A 16,848-nucleotide genomic window follows, 5' to 3' on the forward strand; every position below is an offset into this window, starting at 1 on the left:
ACCTTTGTGAACACCTTAGGGGCACTGGTAAGGCCAAAAAGGAGCACTGTGAACTGAAAGTACTTGTGGCCTACCGTGAACCAAAAGTAACATCTGTCGGCAGGCAGGACAGGAATATGGAAATAAGGATCCTGCAAGACCAGCACTACCCATCCAGTCTCCTGTGTCCAGGGCAGACAGAACATGACCCAGAGTGGGCATCTTGAACTTCTTTTCGAGGAAGCAACTGAGTGAGTCTCGGTTAGGGCGAATACCCTTGTCTTTTTTGGGGACCAGAAAGTAGCGGGAATAGCAACCACAACCTACTTACGGCATGGGAACCCTGTCTACGGCTCCCTCAGCCAAGAGAGTTATAACTTCCTCGCGGAGAAGGGACAAGTGATCCTCCACTATCCGATCGCAGGATGGTGGCATGAATGGAGGAATAGTTTCGAAGGGAAGGGGTAGCCCCTTCAGACTATCTGCAAAACCCACCTGTTTTGGCGAATGCTACCTCCTACTGGCCAGACCTTCTGGCCACCTGATCCATGAGGTTGGTAGATCCCACTCCCTAGGCCATGCAGAGGTTGGGCAGCATGCATGGCACAGTGGCTGGCCAGGAATGGAGGCAGCTGGAGTCCTCTTCCCTAGCAACAAAAGGGGTGAAAGGCATATTGGGGGCAGGGGGTGTTAAGGGGCCCAGTGTGAGGCCCAAGGGCCTGGCCATAGCCCGAAAATCCTGGAAGGGCTCAAGTACAGTCTCTACCTTGTCTCCAAAGAGACAGTTGCCATCAAAGGGCATGCCCAGCAAAGCAGCTTGGATATTCCCTGAAAAGCCAAACATTCTCAGACAGGTGGGGAGCCTCAGAGTAGATGAAAACGTTTCTGCCCAGCAAGTCAGTAGTGTCCAGTACACAACAGATTGTGAACTTCGCTATGTCTCTCCCATCAGCAACAGCCTAAGAATACAGCCCAGGCCTCCTCTGGGACCTGTAGTAGCACTTGCACAAGTATGGGAATAACTGATCAAAAGGCATGCGGTGTTCATGAACGGCAATGCAAGGCTGGTGGAAGAAAACATCTCTTCAAGTATGTCCAACCTTTTGGATTCGCTATCCGGAGGAGCGGAATGGAACGCGTTCTGGGAGCTAGAGGCTTGGATACCCAACCTCTCAGGGGTGCGGTGTTGCATCACAAAAAGTGGGTCCCCTGGAGAAGGGCAATGGCGGTGGGCAATGGTACCGTTCACAGGAGCCCCTGTACTGGGTTTGTACCAAGTACCCATGAGGACATCTGTGAGGGCCTCATTAATCTGAAGCATGGGTTCTGAGGTGGAAGCTCCCAGTTGTAGCACCTCTGCCAGGAGATTAGTCACAATGGCCACCAAGGGCAACTCAAGGTCCAAGACCTCAGTTGCCCTCCTCACCGGCATAAAGCAGGAAGCTCCCTCCTCCATTGCCAAGGTTGGGGGGAGGGGGAAGCATGCCAGTATCTAGAAAAGTATCCGGTCTGCTGCCTTCAACAAGTCTGCACGCCAGTCCATAGGTTGTTCTTCATGGAGCTGGTATTTTAACAGGTCCAGCAAACCCTCCCATTCATACTCTTTACAGATTATTATAACATCACAGGGGTAGTCAACCCCAAGGCCACATGAAACATGATTGTTCGACTGTCCTCTCTGCAGAGTCCCCCCACCAAACTTTTTGCCTTCACCCCACCTGCTTTCTGAGTCTGTTTTTGTTGGCTTTTATGACTGTGCACTGTATCACTGCTAACCAGTGCCAAAGTATGTGTGCTCTGTCCTGTAAACATGGTAGAATTGTCTTACATCCAATTGACACAATTTATTTATAAGTTCCTGGTAAAGTGGTACTACATGCCCTCAGGGCCTGTAAGTTGAATACCACTAGTAGGCCTGCAGCACCTATTGTGCCACTCACTTACGTGGCCCTTTCAATCATGTCTCAGGCCAGCCATTGCAGCCTATGTGCAGTTTTCAATATGCCAAAATACACCCTCCTCCAGGCCTAAAACTCCCTTTTCACAACATAAAATTCACTCCTAGCTAAGCCCTAAACAGCCCAAAGGGAAGGGTGCATAGTATTTAAAACGTTGGACCTGTACTTTTAGGGCTTACATATCCTGGAAGTGAAAAACTCACAAATTTGTTTTTTCGTACTCTGAGGCCTACCTCTTCCCTAGGATATAATTGGGTTACATCATTACATTCAATAAGTAAAAAGGTTGTTTGGGAACAGGTAGAAAGTTAATGTTTGGTGTCTACAGAATTAAGATGTAAACCTTGTTTAATGGTAAAGTTGGATTTTAAGTCACAATTCTAAAACTGCTACTTTTATGAAGTTAGCATTGTCTTATCCTAGCAGTTTGGTGCCTGCAACCTGCGTCACATGACTTGGTGTAGTTTGCCTTTGTGTATTGCTTCCAGAAAGTAACACAAAAGGGGACTGGATGCTGGCAAGATGGGATATTCTGATGGGATGGATTGGGCACAGCTGTGCACAGCCCCACTTACACTTCAAAAGAGCGGTTTCAACACACACTCTAGAGCAGCAATGACTGGAGTGCAAAACCTGTATGTACCTAACTTAAGTTAATTTTCGAACACTTGCTGGTGGATACTCTAACTACACATCCCTCACCTTTAGAATATCCCCCGGTGCTAGCACGGGTGTGGTATCTTTGCACACAGCAGTGCTTCCGTGTGCCAGTAGGCACCAAGCAGCTCTGCACTACCTTCCTTCCATCCATCCAGATGTGAGCTGCATGTAAGTTTCACCCATGCTTGCTGATGTCTGTTTTCTTCAGGACTGTGCAACCTTAGACATGAAGCATAATTTTTTTTTTTTTAAACAGAGTATCCATGTACTGGTTTCTAACTTGGGACCTTGTTAGATGGGAAAAAACACCATTCTACAGACCTGAGAGGAGGGAGACCAATGAGGAAACAACTGTTAGACAAAGTATCCATCAGAAAAAACATTACCGAAGGCATACAACTTGTTTTTTGATGGATACTTCTAACCACAGATTCCAAAACTTTAGAATAGATACCAAAGCAGTCCATTCCAGGGTGAATGGTCTGTGGAATAGGCGCAAACAAAAAGTTCTGCAGGGCAGATCAGGGAAAATGTCCTTCTCGTCGGACCAGGCTGTCTAGGAAGTAGAGCTTTATGAACGAGTGTACAGACACCCAAGTCGTGGCCTGCCAAACGCCAACAACAGGTATACCACATGCCACTGCAGTGGTGGCATTGTTGGTACACAACTTCAGGAGGGACATCAAATGCAGTCAACTGCCACAGCTCAATCCCCATGCATGGAGGCAAAAATTGTAGAGGCCCAGGTGAAGAACTCAGCCTTCTCACTGAAAAACAAGATCCTCTCAAAGCTGAAGCATGATTGGGGGCTTATACCAAGAATCTCCGAGGACCACATTCTCATGGTTCACTTGGGCCCAGTCGTTCCTGATGATCTTTAGAACTCAGGGAAGGACAGGTGTACAGGAGTCATACGTGTCACGTTAGTTGGAATGCATCTCCCAGACATGGTCTTCTGTATTCTCAGAATTGGCAAAAAATCCAGCCAGGGTTCTCTCCATTGTTGGAAGATGCTCTGTGCCACCTAGAGGTGCAACTACCATTAATAGCCCACCAAGTGCATAAGCTAAGCTTATCTGCCTTGGCATTCACGGATGCCACCAGGTTGCTCTTGACCAGCAAAATTCCCTTTATGTTCCAGCCAACTGCAGAAGTGAAGAGCCTCTTGGGGGCATAGATCAGGATCCTACACCAAACGGCTTGTAACACTGCTACATGGCAGGAGTGCTGTCTGTGAGGACCTGTACCAGCCTTCTTCTGATAGACCGCAGGAAGGCATTCAACGACAGACATATGGCCAGCAAACTCAACATGCCGCTGTGGAGTTGGGTTTCCGCTGGAGACCAAATTCCTCTGATCTCCACCTCTCCCACATGACCACCCCAACATAGCAGTGACCTATCAGTTACCCTGCAGGTCAAGGGCTATGATCCAGTTGCCTGGAACAAGGAAATAGCAGGAGTAACAATCCATGGCCCTTTTAGAGAAGGGACCCTACATCACTTGCAAAGAAATGATGAGGTGCTTCCCTGAAAGTCACTTCAATGCGGGTGGAAGATGTGGCAGGCTAGAATTGGATGGAAGGACAGAGCCCCACTGAATGATCTGGCGGACTCATCTGTGGTTGATCCTTTGCTCAGAGGAAAAGTTGAATCAGTCATCTTACCTGGTGGTCATGTGCCACAAAGGGAAAGATACAGTGGACTGGAGGCTGATGTAGCAGGGTTAGGGCACTTGAACGATCGTTGTGTGACTGAAGTGTCTGCTGGCAGAACGGGTGTTGTAATGTTGACTGTAAACCAACCCTCTGGAGCATCCTCGAAAGGGACATGTAAAGAAATGGCTCCCTGTTGCAGTTACCCCCCCCCACTTTTTGCCTGATACTGATGCGGACTTGACTGAGAAGTGTGCTGGGACCCTGCTAACCAGGCCCCAGCACCAGTGTTCTTTCACCTAAAATGTACCATTGTTTCCACAATTGGCACAACCCTGGCACCCAGGTAAGTCCCTTGTAACTGGTACCCCTGGTACCAAGGGCCTTGATGCCAGGGAAGGTCTCTAAGGGCTGCAGCATGTCTTATGCCACCCTAGGGACCCCTCACACAGCACAGACACACTGCTTGCCAGTTTGTGTGTGCTGGTGGGGAGAAAATGACTAAGTCGACATGGCACTCCCCTCAGGGTGCCATGCCAACCTCACACTGCTTGTGGCATAGTTAAGTCACCCCTCTAGCAGGCCTTCCAGCCCTAAGGCAGGGTGCACTATACCACAGGTGAGGGCATGAGCACTATGCCCCTACAGTGTCTAAGCAAAACCTTAGACATTATAAGTGCAGGGTAGCCATAAGAGTATATGGTCTGGGAGTCTGTCAAAAACGAACTCCACAGCTCCATAATGGCTACACTGAACACTGGGAAGTTTAGTATCAAACTTCTCAGAGTAATAAACCCACACTGATGCCAGGGTTGGATTTATTAAAAAATGCACGCAGAGTGCATCATAGAGATGCCCCCTGTATTTTACCCAATTGTTCGGTGGAGGACTGACTGGTCTGTGCCAGCCTGCTGCTGAGAGACGAGTTTTTGACCCCATGCGGTGAGAGCCTTTGTGCTCTCTGGGGACAGAAACAAAAGCCTGCTCTGGGTGGAGATGCTTCACACCTCCCCCCTGCAGGAACTGTAACACCTAGCAGTGAGCCTCAAAGGCTCAGGCTTCGTGTTACAATGCCCCAGGGCACTCCAGCTAGTGGAGATGCCCGCCCCCTGGACACAGCCCCCATTTTTGGCGGCAAGTCCAGGAGAGATAATGAGAAAAACAAGGAGGAGTCACTGACAAGTCAGGACAGCCCCTAAGGCAACCTGAGCTGAGGTGACTTTTAGAAATCCTCCATCTTGCAGATGGAGGATTCCCCCAATAGGGATAGGAATGTGACCCCCTCCCCTTGGGAGGAGGCACAAAGAGGGTGTAGCCACCCTCAAGGACAGTAGCCATTGGCTACTGCCCTCCCAGACCTAAACACACCCCTAAATTCAGTATTTAGGGGCTCCCCAGAACCTAGGAACTCAGATTCCTGCAACCTAAGAAGAAGAGGACTGCTGAGCTGAAAAACCCTGCAGAGCAGACGGAGATACCAACTGCTTTGGCCCCAGCTCTACCGGCCTGCCCCCCCCCCCCCCCCCTCCCCCCCCCCCCCCCCCCCCCTCTAAAGACACTGCTCCAGCGATGCTTTCCCCAGGGACCAGCCACCTCTGAATCCTCAGAGGACTGCCCTGCTCTAGAAGGACCAAGAACTCCCGAGGACAGCGGCTCTGTTCACCCAAGACTGCAACTTTGTAAGAAAGGAGCAACTTCAAGACAACTGCGTTTCCCGCCGGAAGCGTGAGACTTGCCACTCTGCACCCGACGCCCCCGGCTCGACTTGTGGAGAAACAACACTTCAGGGAGGACTCCTCGGCGACTCCGAGACTGTAAGTAACCAGAGTTGCCCCCCCCCGGAGCCCCCACAGCGACGCCTGCAGAGGGAATCCCGATGCTCCCCCTGACCGAGACTGCCTGACTCCCAGATCCCGACGCCTGGAAAAAGACCGTGCACCCTCAGCCCCCAGGACCTGAAAGATCAGAACTCCAGTGCAGGAGTGACCCCCATGAGGCCATCTCCCTTGCCCAGGTGGTGGCTACCCCGAGGACCCCCCCCCCTTGCCTGCCTGCATCGCTGAAGAGACCCCTTGGTCTCCCATTGATTTCCATTGGAAACCCGACGTGTTTGCGCACACTGCACCCGGCCGCCCCCGTGCTGCTGAGGGTGTACTTTCTGTGCTAACTTGTGTCCCCGTGTCCCCCCCCCCCCCCCCCCCCCCGGTGCCCTACAAAACCCCCCTGGTCTGCCCTCCGAAGACGCGGGTACTTACCTGCTGGCAGACTGGAACCAGGACACCCCCTTCTCCATTGAAGCCTATGCGCTTTGGGCACCACTTTGAACTCTGCACCTGACTGGCCCTGAGCTGCTGGTGTGGTAACTTTGGGGTTGCTCTGAACCCCCCAACGGTGGGCTACCTTGGACCCAAACTTGAACCCCGTAGGTGGTTTACTTACCTACAAAACTAACAAATACTTACCTCCCCAAGAACTGTTGAAAATTGCACTGTCTAGTTTTAAAATAGCTATATGTGATTTATTTGAAAAGTATATATGCTATTGTGATTATTCAAAGTTCCTAAAGTACTTACCTGCAATACCTTTCATTTGAAGTATTACATGTAAATCTTGAACCTGTGGTTCTTAAAATAAACTAAGAAAAGATATTTTTCTATAAAAAAAAAAAAACCTATTGGCCTGGAATTGTCTCTGAGTGTGTGTTCCTCGTTTATTGCTTGTGTGTGTACAACAAATGCTTAACACTACTCCTTTGATAAGCCTACTGCTCGACCACACTACCACAAAATAGAGCATTAGTATTATCTCTTTTTGCCACTATCTTACCTCAAAAGGGAACCCTTGGACTCTGTGCATACTATTCCTTACTTTGAAATAGTGCATACAGAGCCAACTTCTACAACTCTCTCGTCCATTCTGTGGCCATTGTTGCCTCTTTACCATTTGGTACTTGTGTATTGGGCTTAGTGGATGGTGCTGGTAGTCAAGGTATTTCCTAATGTCCCTTTTGGGTATGTCTTGTGGCAGGTCTCGTCTGTATGGCAAGAAGGCATATTCCACTCTGCAACACTGTTAGTAGAGCTGATCCACCGCACGTTTCTAGGGCCTTTCGTTGCATGCCACACCGTTGATTCAGCAATTTTGTCCTGTAGGAAGTTGGCTCTGTATGTGCTATTTCAAAGTAAGGAATAGCATGCACATAGTCCAAGGGTTCCCCTTAGAGGTAAAATAGTGGTAAAAAGAGATAATACTAATGCTCTATTTTGTGGTAGTGTGGTCGAGCAGTAGGCTTATCCAAGGAGTAGTGTTAAGCATTTGTTGTACATACACATAGACAATAAATGAGGTAAACACACTCAGAGACAAATCCAGCCAATAGGTTTTGTATAGAAAAATATCTTTTTTTAGTTTATTTTAAGAACCACAGGTTCAAATTTAACATGTAATATCTTGTTTGAAAGGTATTGCAGGTAAGTACATTAGGAACTTTGAATCATTTCAATTGCATGTATACTTCAAGTTATTCACAAATAGCTATTTTAAAAGTGGACACTTAGTGCAATTTTCACAGTTCCTGGGGGAGGTAAGTTTTTGTTAGTTTTACCAGGTAAGTAAGACACTTACAGGGTTCAGTTCTTGGTCCAAGGTAGCCCACCGTTGGGGGTTCAGAGCAACCCCAAAGTTACCACACCAGCAGCTCAGGGCCGGTCAGGTGCAGAGTTCAAAGTGGTGCCCAAAACGCATAGGCTTCAATGGAGAGAAGGGGGTGCCCCGGTTCCAGTCTGCCAGCAGGTAAGTACCCGCGTCTTCGGAGGGCAGACCAGGGGGGTTTTGTAGGGCACCGGGGGGGACACAAGCCCACACAGAAATTTCACCCTCAGCGGCGCGGGGGCGGCCGGGTGCAGTGTTAGAACAAGCGTCGGGTTCGCAATGGAAGTCAATGAGAGATCAAGGGATCTCTTCAGCGCTGCAGGCAGGCAAGGGGGGGCTTCCTCGGGGAAACCTCCACTTGGGCAAGGGAGAGGGACTCCTGGGGGTCACGTCTGCAGTGAAAGTCCGGTCCTTCAGGTCCTAGGGGCTGCGGGTGCAGGGTCTTTTCCAGGCGTCGGGACTTAGGTTTCAGAGAGTCGCGGTCAGGGGAAGCCTCGGGATTCCCTCTGCAGGCGGCGCTGTGGGGGCTCAGGGGGGACAGGTTTTGGTACTCACAGTCGTAGAGTAGTCCGGGGGTCCTCCCTGAGGTGTTGGTCCTCCACCAGCCGAGTCGGGGTCGCCGGGTGCAGTGTTGCAAGTCTCACGCTTCTTGCGGGGAGATTGCAGGGTTCTTTAAAGCTGCTCCTTTGGATAAAGTTGCAGTCTTTTTGGAGCAGGTCCGCTGTCCTCGGGAGTTTCTTGTCGTCGTCGAAGCAGGGCTGTTCTAAGGGAACTTGCGCCTCTCACAGAGCAACCTATGTGTACTGTAAGCTGCTACTCTCCTCCAAATGCATAATGGGGGCCAGTCTGGCCTTGACTGGGTCTGGCTTAGCTGGGTTTGTGGCAGGGGGAGAGTGGATGAAAATGCAATCTACTTCTCCATACCATTCTATGGCCATGGTCCTATATATGAAAATAGCATCCTTACTAGCGGTTTTCTAGCACTGCTTGGTTGTGGTCTGGCTTTCTAAAGGTGGAGGAAGAAGATGCATGTGAGATATCGATTTTGTGTTCCCCTGCTGAAATACTTACTTCCAAGGAGATATAATTAATCTGCAAATTCTGGCAAGTATAGATGTTTCTTAGGTACAGGAGGGTACAGGAGGGTACCTGTGGGCCTAATCTGAAAATGTGGGAGGAGGGTACCTGCTTGGGTGAAATTGCATGTTGTGTGTCAGGTTTGGCTACTGGCAACAGTCTTTCCAACTGATGCTTAAAGCAAGAAACAAATAAGGAGCTGAATAAAAAATAGGCTGCCAGATTTAAAACTATACTTTTCCATCTATAACTTAAAGCAAGATTAGGACAACAATTTGGCATACCTTTGCCAAAAGACAATAGCTTAATAAGACACAGCATTACAAATAATCAAGTAGCGCAGGCTTGCAAAACCTTAAGACAACATACAACTATGGTATATATTGAAAATTTTAAATGATGGCACAAAATGTCTGCCACCGCCAGTCACCAAGTGCAATACACTTCACAAACAAGTTCTGAGCAATGAGCTCCATAAATGTTAAATGCACAAAAGCAATAATACAGCAAGCAAAAAGCTTTTGATGCAATCGTGCCGCCCTCAACATTCACAACTGACAAAAAAGAAATACATTTCACAGAATATCTCATTAAACCAAAAAAGCACTGCTAAAGCCAATTCTCCTGCACTGCAGGCAATACTATTGACGTTGTGTACTCCCTCTACAACTAACAGCTCTGTACATAAATCATCACAGATACCTAGCAGCATGGGGATCAGTAAAGCGCTCTTTTCTGAACGTTCCTTCCTAATACTTCGTAGAATCTTAAGCCCATCAAGGCTATCACAAAGATAAGCAGTTCCAGCTACTTATGTGGACCGTATTATTTAATAGGGTCTGCAAAACTACTGGCGCTAAAGTCTTGTTAGTGACCCAGGATCTAGTAAGGTCGACGACCCACAACACTTGAGCACTTACTGCGGAATCCTACCGTTGAGATGGCTGCCAAGATGTAATAGACTGAGACCGGGCACTCTCAAGGGAAGCATCAATAACCTACAACACCCTTTCCTGGACATGACTGCCTAGTGGGAATCTTCAAGACTAGTGGTTTATACAACCACCCATCGAAGATAACCACAAACACCTGCCACTCTCACAGCCACTTAGCAACAAGCATTGTCGTCAATCATCTACTAGCTACCCATTCCACCTCTAAACCACTAGTACTAAAAGAGGCCCAAAAGCCACCATGGTTGTGGCAGGCATAGCCAAATGTGTGGATTCTTCATGTTTAAAGCATAGAAGAAAAAAAAAAGGATTCTATACTTTCAAGAAGGCCACTGCATTGCAAGGTAAACTTTCAAATCAATCAATAGCAGATACTGTGATTGCATGGCAGATGTGTAAAAGATCATAAGGGATACACAATAGCCAATCATGGCGTTCAACTAGGATACAAAAAAAGACAGGTGTTCACTGAGGACTTATTTTAGAGAACAAATAAAAACTCAGGTGGATGTAGGAATCATCCACAATCGTGACACTTATCACAAATGGGGGACAAATAAGGGAGGCCAGAATTGGTATAGTCAATGCATTCATTATGATACAGTTACTAAAATTGTTTAGACATTGACAACAATGGAGTGCCCAAAGTGAGGACAAGAAACAGTGCAGCAAACATGATATAATGACAAGTGTGCATACAGAGTGAAAACAAGAATACAGACACAAAGAAATTCAAGGTCAAGTGTAGTCATGGTCTATGGCGTGCGGCTTCTATGCGGATAATGATGTCCTCAGAAGGATAGGTATAATTGTAAGAGCATAGAAAAGGGGTGGTAGGAGAGGGAGACTACTAATAAGAAGGCACACAAAGACACAGGAATCTATGAACAGCAAGACAATAACCAAGGTTTCACCAAGTTTGCCATAAAGTGCCTAGCACGCTATGGAGGAGCAATAAGAGGGAAGGAAGTAGGTGGAAAGACAGTGGAGTAAGAGACATTGTGAGTGAGACGGCAAGGCAGAAAGTACGTGAGTGTGCTCTAAAGAAAAATAAGGACAAGATATGAAATGGGAGGCTACACCTATTCAATGAACAGTAAGAGCAAACAAGATCTGACCCCTGGGGCAAAAAGTAATTCAACAAAGAGTGGGAAACAGAGGGACAAGAAAGTAGGCTTTAGAGCAAGGGCTAACAAATCCTAATCTGTTTATTATAAAACGTTAGACGTAGTAAGACTGCAAAAAGTTCCTGTGAGACTGAACAAAAAAGCTAATCAAAACATCACACAAAAAGTAAATAAAAGTCCTAAAGCACCAACTTAAGACAGTATTCAAGGAATAATAGCAGTCGTGATGAAACCTGCAGTCTGGAACCATCCCAGAAAGAGGTGCTCTACTTCCAAATTCTGACGGTCCAGTTACACAGAGTGCAACACATTTGTTATAGAAGACATTTATAGACAAATCAATACTTTTCTCGGCCAGAATTTATTTTTTAAGAGGTGGGGAGATATGTACAGCACGCGGAGAGGTCCACCTTTGCATGTAGTGCATTAAAAAAATTATAATTATTATTTACTGTTCACAGTGGCATCTGCCATCCTCGATTGGTAAACAAAAAACAAATGGGTTCCATGTCATTCTGCTTGCCTGTGCGTGCGTCATTACACATCTACATACTAGTGGATCCTCGCATTCTTTACTTACTTTTTTTCCCCAATTATCCTGCACAGCATTGGAAAATAGCCAGACGCTACAGACCATTGTCAAATGGCATTGACAAAGTCAATAGGCACCAAAGGCACGACCTCTAGGCATTGACAAGTCGTGTTACTGTTTCACCCAGGTAATAAAGCACTGCCTATGGCTGGGAAACGTGCAGTGATTTAAATATTCACATTTTATGTGTTTCTAGCTTGAAAACGAACTAGGTTGTTGACTTTCAGTTGGGAATTTCTTCTCATACAACAAATTAAGTGATTTTTGGAAAGTTGGCAAATAATTTAGTCTTCCTTAACAGGCACATTTTCTAGTTCATTTAATGGTGCCTCTGGGATTTTCTCAATTTCATTCATACTAGAGTAATAATCAGAAAACTGGGGTGGACGTAACTTATGTAGTTAACTGCATGAAATTGCAGAAAAATTAAGCCATGGAGGTAACTTGTATAGTTAATTGCAGACACATTACGCCAAAGTAAGCATACTTATGCAAAATTTATCTTGCACTGAAAAAACTTAAACTTGAAGATGTATTCAGATTTGTAGGACGACGCTCAGAAGTTGCCCGAACACTTAGCTCGGGTAGAAAAACTACCTGAAATATTGCTTGCATTGAAAATAAATTATCGGGGCGGTACATCTTAGTTCAAACGTTTTCGCGGAAACTTCTCAATGTTGCATAATGTCTGTAACTTTGCATAAAGCTGAATGCCCAATCCACACACAAGGGATATTCTGGTGCTGCTATATAAGAAAAGCAACTTCACCTGGTGTTTGGAGATTCCAAAAGGTATTTGTACACCATGCTTTGGAACGGTAAATGGAGAGTTAAGTAGTGCAGCGTCAAAAAAAAAATGAACATAGGACATGTGTTATATTTTCTATATGACTCGTGATCAAAAACTACGCATTGGCAAATACTGTAAAAATGAGACTGGATGCTTTGGCCTCACAACACTTACTGTGGCTGGTACAAGAAGAGATCGATGATGTTGTCTCTGCCTTTAGGATGGTTAAAGAAGACAAACAATGACCAGTGAATGAGCCATGTCCTCTGCTGGAGAGACTGTAGAGGAGAACTAACAGACTGACAGAAAACACAAATAAAAACGAAGGTTAGCAGATATTATATTAATGAAACGTGCAGTGATTTAAATATTCACATTTTATGTGTTTGTAGGTTGAAAATATAAGCCACACAGAATGTAACATTGATCTTTATCCTCTAGGGAAGTGCATCATAGGCAGAATACATTAAATTCAAGGTCACATTAAATTTACAATTGATAAAGTGTTTACCATATCAACAACAATTAGTAACAATTTGATACATTAAGTAGAACACGTTATGCAAGCACTAACTTGGTAAAAACAGATACAAGTCGGTTTGCAACACAAGCCAAGATGTATGTCACCTATAAGGAGTACTCAAATACTTACAAAACTGTGCACATAAAATTTGAGAATGCTGTGTCAAATTCAAATTCTTAGGCACGAGTGACTCGGTAAAATCCATTCAAGTGGGGAACCAACATATTACATGTGGAAATGAAATTCTTTTGTGGGAAGCTTTAAGTTGCAGATCAATAAACATTAGCTAATGTAAGGTATCAGATGAGAAGTTCACACAGATGCATAAGCCTAGTATTTGTGTCTGCCGGCCAAGTACTACCAGTGTTGCACACATGCCTGCTACGTTCGCAGTCATGTTACTGACATACTTCAAAACAATGCCTTGTTCTTTGTAGTTCCTAGGTCTGTCTCCCCTATCTATTGTTATTTTATTTACCAGAAATACAAACAAAAAGGTCACAAAGAATATACAGCATGAACTATAGTTATGGTAGGGAACATAAACCAGTGAATCCGAATTAATTTGTAAACAGATGTTGATCCCAAAGATGGCCACCGAAACAAAACAAATAGGTTAGATGGTCATTAACTCAATTAACAGGTAACAGACCGCTAGAGTAACGGTGGCCTGCAGGTAAATCTGCAGCCTAGAAACAGGGCCACTCTTGGAGGTACTGTGTGACCAGTAAGTTTTGATGTGACCAACAGATTTTTTGAGGAAATGTAGCATATCAGGATATCTGTGTTGGGGGGGGGGGGGGGGGGGGAGGGGGGGGTTTACAACGAACCACTTTGAACACTATTACAAACCGCTTGTATGAGGCCTGGTTTTTAGCCGAGAGCACTCCGTGCCAGGTTGAATGAGGTCCTCGTTGCAAAATTAAGCAAACTTACAGGAGGGAAGAGGAATATTAAGGGAAGGCCACTTGCATCTTGTTTTAACAGTTTAGCTAACCAAGTACTTGGGAATTAATTAGTGTCTTACTGTAAAGATTCCAGTTCCAGTCAAGTGTAGTATTTTCAGAGAATTTATTGGAAACAGCACAGCACTTCTTACTCCTTGCCTTCCCCTCATCCGAATGCCCTTCCCTTCTTCATGACCTCATATCCCTCACCATTCCACATTCCCTCTGCAGGTTCCGTAAAGGAAACCTATACAAATCTAATGACAAAATACAACACTTAGTTACAGGGAATGGAAGACATTCTAATTTCTATTTTCCTGATCTGTTCTTGAGCCTGTGTGGCGGTAATTCATTCTTCCATGAGCACTGAAGGGTTGAACACCAAACCTAGATTCCTAACAAAGTAGGCAAAGATGAGGCTGTTGGGAAGAAAGTGGATAGAGGTTGAAGATATGACAAGAAGGAAAAGTAGACGACTTTTTCATTAGAAGCTTGAGGGACCACAGGGCATTCAGGCAGGGCTGGCTTTAGGGTGGGGCAAGTGGTGAGGCCGCACCCTGTGCGGACCTGGTTTTTGGGGGGGGTGGGTGGGGGGGGGGGGGGTGGGGGGGGGGGGGTTTTGAAGAGGGCAGCATTGACCTCAGGGGGGCTGTGTTTAGCAATAACTTATGAAAACTGCGATTTAAAAGCAGCTGCTGAAAAGTTTCTTTTGTGCCCATCCTTCGGGAAACAAAATGTCAAGATACCTCTTGTGATCATGCTTGTTCCGGATAGGGAGAGATGAGAGATGAGAGTTTTGTCTGGCGGCAGCTTTGACTCGCCATAAAATAGCGCAGAGGGTTAATATGTCTGCTGCAAAGAACAGAACTACATTTTATGTGTTAGCTGAGTGTATTAGGCCTTTACAAGTGCTTTAAAACAAATTAATGTATGTGAAAGGGGGGCTATGGGGAGATATGAGGCACATTTGCCGGGTGGTAGAGAGAATCCGAGGAGGTGGTCATGGGGTGTGGGGCGCCAAAAAAGACTGTGGCACAGGGTGCCACCAGCACTAAAGCAGGCTCTGCATTCAGGTCACAAAGCAGTCAGACTGTCTGAAATGTGAAACTGGAGAAAGGGAGTGAAGGTGGGGAAAAAATAAGTGTCAGTATAGATGTATGAGAGATGTCACCAAAAGAAGTTTAGAGAAAGAATAGGTGAAGCTCTAGATCCCGTCCTTCGGCAACATACATGGAAAGGTAATAGTGAAACCTATTAGATTTCCACTGCAATGAGGACAAGTGCTCAGACAGGCAGAAGAAAAACCACGGAGGAGCGATAACCATGGATCGATGGAAAAGAGTAATATTTGATGACCCACAGCATCAAAACCTGCGTATGGATCTAGAAATAACTAATTGATTGTGGTGAGCAGAGGAGATGTAGTTGGCACCGTGGAAGAGTGCCGTTTCTGTTGAATGAAGGGCCCAAAGGCCACACTGGAAGGGGTTGAGTGGACCAGAGAAATACAGCAAGTTGGTTAAAAAAAAAGAAAAAAAAAAAGTGCTACAATGTTCAAAGAATGACGCTGTACAACAGATGACGAAGGAAGAGACAGTTTTGTTGGTGTTTTTTGTAGCTAAGCTATAACTGGCACTTTAAACAGCCTTTTCCCTGTAAGTGCCCATTTTGCAACAAGCCACAGAAAACAAATGACTAGCGTACTCCAGTCTGCTACCTCCCTATTCCTAGTTTGTCAACAAATGTCTTCTATCTAGAGTTCATCTATGCTTACTCATTTTAGTATGGCACAATCCTCTATTTCTGCGCCTCAAATTCCTGCTTGAAAAATGGAGTAACTCAGTTAAATTCACTTTGTCCTCTTTGCTTTTAGCGTCCATCAACTATTATGATTAATGCCCATCTTTAATCTGACCACCAGATTTCGGCGCTCTGCTCCTCATATGCCCTCCAGACTCCTCCCAATCTGCCATCCCCTTCCATACTCACTTACTTTCCCCTTCTCTGTCACTTTTACCTTCTATTCTTATCACTGTTCCCATCAATATTTTGTGGTTTGGCTGCAAGAAATGCTGCAAGGGCTAATTAGACATCTTAGTCCACATTAGTGAGCAATGAAACATCCATTGTTCTTGTAACGAAAACTTTGAAAATCTATGTAGAAATATGGTTTATCTTTAAGATATCATGAACCCACTCCACTTACATAAGTAGGGAAGCACTGCAAGTATTTTTATTAAACACTTAGGGGGTCTTACATTTACTGTTGGCTTATGGTCCTCATGTTTTTATTCAAGAGCTACCTGAAGTAGACTCATTTATCATATTTGTGCACACAGTTATTTTCTCTGGGCTAAAAGGTTGCAAAAGGTGTATATCAATTCATAAATTCTTAAACATTAATTTATATTTATGTAATCTTAAAAGTAGGTTTATTGAATTATCCCGTTTAATTTACTATACCAACAGCTTATCAAACCAACTGCCAAAGACCTTTTTAGTGCTTTAAGTATTTAACATCACATTAACTTTATCAGGTATTAACAATGACACTACAATCTGGAGGCTTTGCACTCAGAGTACACTAGTCTCATGCTACTTCTCAGCAGGCAATGAACATCACAACAGTCACAATCCAAGAAGTCATCTGATCTCACATGTATTAATTGAAAAGCTTTGAAAGAAAAACATTATTTTATTATAAGTATGTCATACCAAGAATCCCAACAAAGAACTTACATTATTATCTACTGTCTCTCTTAATCTTGTGAGATCCTCCATGGCTGCTTCCCAATTCTGCATCAGAATTTCTGATGCTAGCTTCCCCCAGAGGGAACTCAAAGCATTTCGATCTGTTGCAGGGACCTGCAGCAATAGATATGAGAAACATAGTTGCTGCAATTTAGTTTTACACAAATTTACATCTACAAACGGCAA

The 16,848-nt window shown here is 45.3% G+C and overlaps 1 protein-coding gene across 1 annotated transcript in view; it reads right to left on the reverse strand.

Annotated features, from left to right (window-relative positions):
* EIF3E (eukaryotic translation initiation factor 3 subunit E) overlaps positions 1-16,848 on the reverse strand; it is a 314,034-nt gene that overhangs the window by 169,213 nt on the left and 127,973 nt on the right. The window contains exons 6-7 of the mRNA XM_069220621.1: positions 16,651-16,776; positions 12,616-12,740 (exon numbers count right to left, since the gene is read on the reverse strand). Coding sequence (XP_069076722.1) covers positions 12,616-12,740; positions 16,651-16,776 — 251 coding nt within the window. The remainder of the gene's footprint in view (positions 1-12,615; positions 12,741-16,650; positions 16,777-16,848) is intronic.

This window comes from Pleurodeles waltl, chromosome 2_2 (assembly GCF_031143425.1).
Source record: "Pleurodeles waltl isolate 20211129_DDA chromosome 2_2, aPleWal1.hap1.20221129, whole genome shotgun sequence".
NCBI lineage: Eukaryota > Metazoa > Chordata > Amphibia > Caudata > Salamandridae > Pleurodeles > Pleurodeles waltl.